This window comes from Meleagris gallopavo, chromosome 1 (assembly GCF_000146605.3).
Source record: "Meleagris gallopavo isolate NT-WF06-2002-E0010 breed Aviagen turkey brand Nicholas breeding stock chromosome 1, Turkey_5.1, whole genome shotgun sequence".
NCBI lineage: Eukaryota > Metazoa > Chordata > Aves > Galliformes > Phasianidae > Meleagris > Meleagris gallopavo.
In genome coordinates this window covers 81,381,072-81,384,862 of record NC_015011.2, presented here as the reverse complement: position 1 = coordinate 81,384,862, position 3,791 = coordinate 81,381,072, and the positions used below count along the sequence as shown (strand labels likewise).

Here is a 3,791-nt window from a genome sequence, read left to right as displayed (position 1 = left end):
TCCCCCCCGGCGTTCCTCGCGCGTATCGAGCGTTGCTGTTTGGGCTGCTCGGAGAGGTGGGTGCCGCAGCTGATGGGCCTCGCGATGCGCTGCGGCGGCAGCCCGTCAGCCGGTGACTCAAGTCCTGTGGCTGTCCCCTGTCATCACGCGATGCCCAGATCCCACAACACAAAACACGTGTGTTTCACGTGAGCAGCAGTCGGCATTTGTGGCGGGGAAGAGGGACCGAGTGTGCGCTCGGGTGCCTGGTCCCAGCCCAAGTCCCTGGTCCACTTCCCAGTGCCAAACTAAAGGCTGAAGGCTTGGGGGAGAGTGGTTGGAACGCTGTGCTGCAGAAAAGGATTTGGAGGTGTTAGCTGACAACCAGCTGAATGTCAGCCAGCAGTGTGCCCAGATGGCCAAGGCCAGCTGCACTCCTGGCGTGTATCAGGAGTTGTGCAGCCAGCAGCAGCAGGGAGGTGATGGCCTCTTTGTATGCAACACTGATGAGGCCGCACCTCAAGACATTTTGTAGAATCATAGAATGGCCTGGATTGAAAAGGACCACAATGATCATGTCGTTTCAACCCCCCTGCTATGTGCAGGGTCGCCAGTCACCAGACCAGGCTGCCCAGAGCCACATCCAGCCTGGGATGGGGCATCCACAGCCTCCTTGGGCAACCTGTTCCAGTGTGTCACCACCCTCTGTGTGAAAAACTTCCTCCTAATATCTAACCTAAACCTCCCCTGTCTCAGTTTAAAACCATTCCCCCTTGTCCTATCGTTATTTCCTCACACTTCAGTCAAAGATAAACGTTCACTCACCTACTAGCATTGCTGTAGACAACTACATTAAACTGAGTACAAATTTTGCCCCATCTCATTATTTTATAATCCAATTTGTTAAATGCTTCCTGTTTTTCCTTCAAAGAGGTTTGTGCAAATGCAAATTTAAGTGATGTCCCTTTAAAAAGCTAGAGTAAAATTGGCATTAGCGTTCACACCTGTGTGGAGCAGAGTGTATGAGGGAACAAACCTTGAGTCAGAACTGATAAAAGGCTGCTCCCTGAGCATTCTCTTATCCTGGGAACAAGGCTGTTAAGCTTCCTAGTCTAGTAAAGAGTTGTAAAAATGAACATAGAGTCTCCATGCTGTGAGCAGAGGGCTGCAAAGGTCTCTCTAGCTGAGATTCTGAGGTGCTTTGGGCACCCTATAAGCGAAGAGCAAGCCTGGGCTATTTGCTTTCAGTGCTGCTGCAGAATGAAAGAATTAGCCCAAGGGCTGTACCCATCACTCCATTCTGTATTCGTAAAAGGTCCTGGGAGCATCTTTCTTCATGCTGATGGCACTGTTTCCTTCCGGGTGTATCATAAGTCTGGTAAGAGCATAAGTAGCTGTGGATGCCAGGGGTTGTTTCTGTAATTCGTTGAAATTTAGGGACAAAGCAGACAAAAACTTTTTATTTTTCCCCTTCTTTGTATGCACAGGTTGTTCTCACTGTGTAGGCTGCTCTTCTGTCTATACTTTATTCTAAAGGTGTATACATAAGATGTAATGCAGATAAGCCTGCCAATTTTTCTGATAAAATTTTTCTGACTGTGGAGTTCATTGCTAGGCTGATTCTGCAGGGACAAGAGTGGGTAGTAAAGAATGAAGACGAAGATCCATTGCCTTCCTTGTGATTAGATATGTACTAACAAAGAAAAGAAACTAACCAGCGGTACTTAAATTGGGGCTAATAGTCACAGTAAATAAAGGATATCTTGCATTGCTTGGCAGGATTCTTGAAAAACAAACCTGTTTATCTAAAAACTGTTGATCAATGGCTGTGCAGTTATCATTCTGCCCTATCTCCTCTTGTTTCCCTTTCAGATGCTGGCAGCATTCAGCAGTCAGAGGACAAGGTAAGCCTGTGTCTTCGCTTTTGTATATGAGCAGATGTAATCCTGCCATGTAGAAAGCTAGTATGGGAGACGCAGGCATCTAGCTGCCTAAAACTTTATTTACATTTACTGGGTACTATGTGTGTGACTGTCCCCTGTAATCTGAAAAATGAAATAAGATGTTAGGAGTGAGCTCCAGTAAGACTATGGGACTGGGAAACAAACAGCGTGCACCAGTGCTGCTACTGTGGAATAGTGCATAGGCTTTTTGTCCTGGTAACATCATTTAGAGTTGCTAGATAAGCCATTTAAAAGCTTAACATAGCTCACTGGGGAGTGTTCCAGGCTACTTGAAGAGCAGTCAGTTGCTTTTTGAGTCCTTCTCATCCTGAGAGATGTGCTCAGCCCTGTGGGGCAGCAGCAATAGGGAAGTGAAGGCTGTGGTGTTGTACTGCTTCCTTGGCTTCTGTCTGCAGCTGCTGGAGTACCTGGGAGTGGTGATCTATGAAGCCTTGGACTGGGGAATTGACAGCCAAGTTGAGCGAGAACTGAGTGATCCGCTGGATAAACTGCTCTGCCTCATGTTGAAACTGGATGATGAGGGAATGAAGCCAACAGTCACCCTGCAGGATGTTATCAAGGTTTTCTTCTTCTTAAAACATAAGCTGCTTTAGAGAAGCTGATGGCTAATCATGCTGTTAACCAGGATGACAGACTGTTTCTGGGGAGTAGCTGGGCAGTTTGTTGGATGGGGGGAAGGTGTGGCTTTTCTGTCAGAGGTGGAAGGCTTAAAACATCTAAGGTGTGCTCAAATGTCTATGGAAAAGAAACTAAGGAGGAAGTCTGAACATGGCTCTCACAGCTATGTCTACAGGGTTCTTCAGTGTGTCGTCTCCAACAGTAGTATTCAATACCTAGAAGACTACAGATATTGAAATAAGTCACTTGTCCATAATAATTTGAATGTCGCAGCTCAAACTCTCTCAGCCATAATTTAAGAAAACAAGAAACTGCCTGAGCCCTGGTCTAAGCAGGGTGGGGTGCCAAGGGGGAAAACGAGATGACAAGTGACTCCACCTGCTGTGTTTTGTTGTGGTTTGGAAGCTTTCCCTTCCAGGTACTTATTTCAAAGCACAGCTTGTGGAGATCAGGATATATAAATCACACAACTAATGAAGTTATTGTAAATATAAGATTTGGCATTTTGCTTCTTTGCTCCTCTGCATCTACAATAAAATAAACAAAAAGATACAAAGGACCAATGAGAAAAATGATTTTTAACCACAGATTGAGGGGAAAAAAAGAATGTTGCTTTCTTCAACCTTCATGTGTTTTTATTTCAAGATTTCTTGTAAACAGTTCCGCTTCTTTCAGGCCTGTGAGCATCACCTGTCCATGCCTTCTGAGGCTACTAGTCATTACAAAATGACCTGCAAGAGTCTTTTTACTGAATTTATTGAACTTCAGAAGCTTGTGTCCATCATCCAGACCTCCAAAGAGGTATATTTGGCATCACCCCTTATCTACTATGCCTTCTACCTCCATAAATTTGATCTAGTTATAATCTTCCCATTGCATTAGAAATGGAGTAACCTAGCTGATGGTCTGTTTTCATAATATGAAACATTTCTCTGCATCACGCTAGCATTTTATTGTAAATTGTGAATGTTTGGGTGTTGGGGCCTCTAAGCTTTTCAAGTCATCATTAATAATTTATACTGTATAAATGGGAAAGCACTGGACAGCTCAATGTGATGACCTCTTGTGCTCCCTTTTAGAGTCTAAAAAAAATGGATGAGGAAGATTTGCTGGAAACTCACATGCAGAAGAAGGAAAAACAGTGGGTAAGGGATTTAATTCCTTCGTTAGAGGAGGTTGGGCTTGTTTGTCTACCCTTGCTCTCTGAGGCTTCCTAGTGACTCCTTTGTT

General features: G+C 44.8%; 1 protein-coding gene across 1 annotated transcript in view; it reads left to right on the top strand.

Annotated features, from left to right (window-relative positions):
- Nucleotides 1–983: 983 nt before the first annotated feature.
- LOC100538662 (protein spire homolog 1-like) overlaps nt 984–3,791 on the top strand; it is a 15,824-nt gene continuing 13,016 nt past the window's right edge. The window contains 5 exon segments of the mRNA XM_019618938.2: nt 984–1,357; nt 1,852–1,883; nt 2,339–2,503; nt 3,237–3,362; nt 3,641–3,706. Of these exon segments, the coding sequence (XP_019474483.1) occupies nt 1,111–1,357; nt 1,852–1,883; nt 2,339–2,503; nt 3,237–3,362; nt 3,641–3,706 (636 nt within the window). The 5' untranslated portion in view covers nt 984–1,110.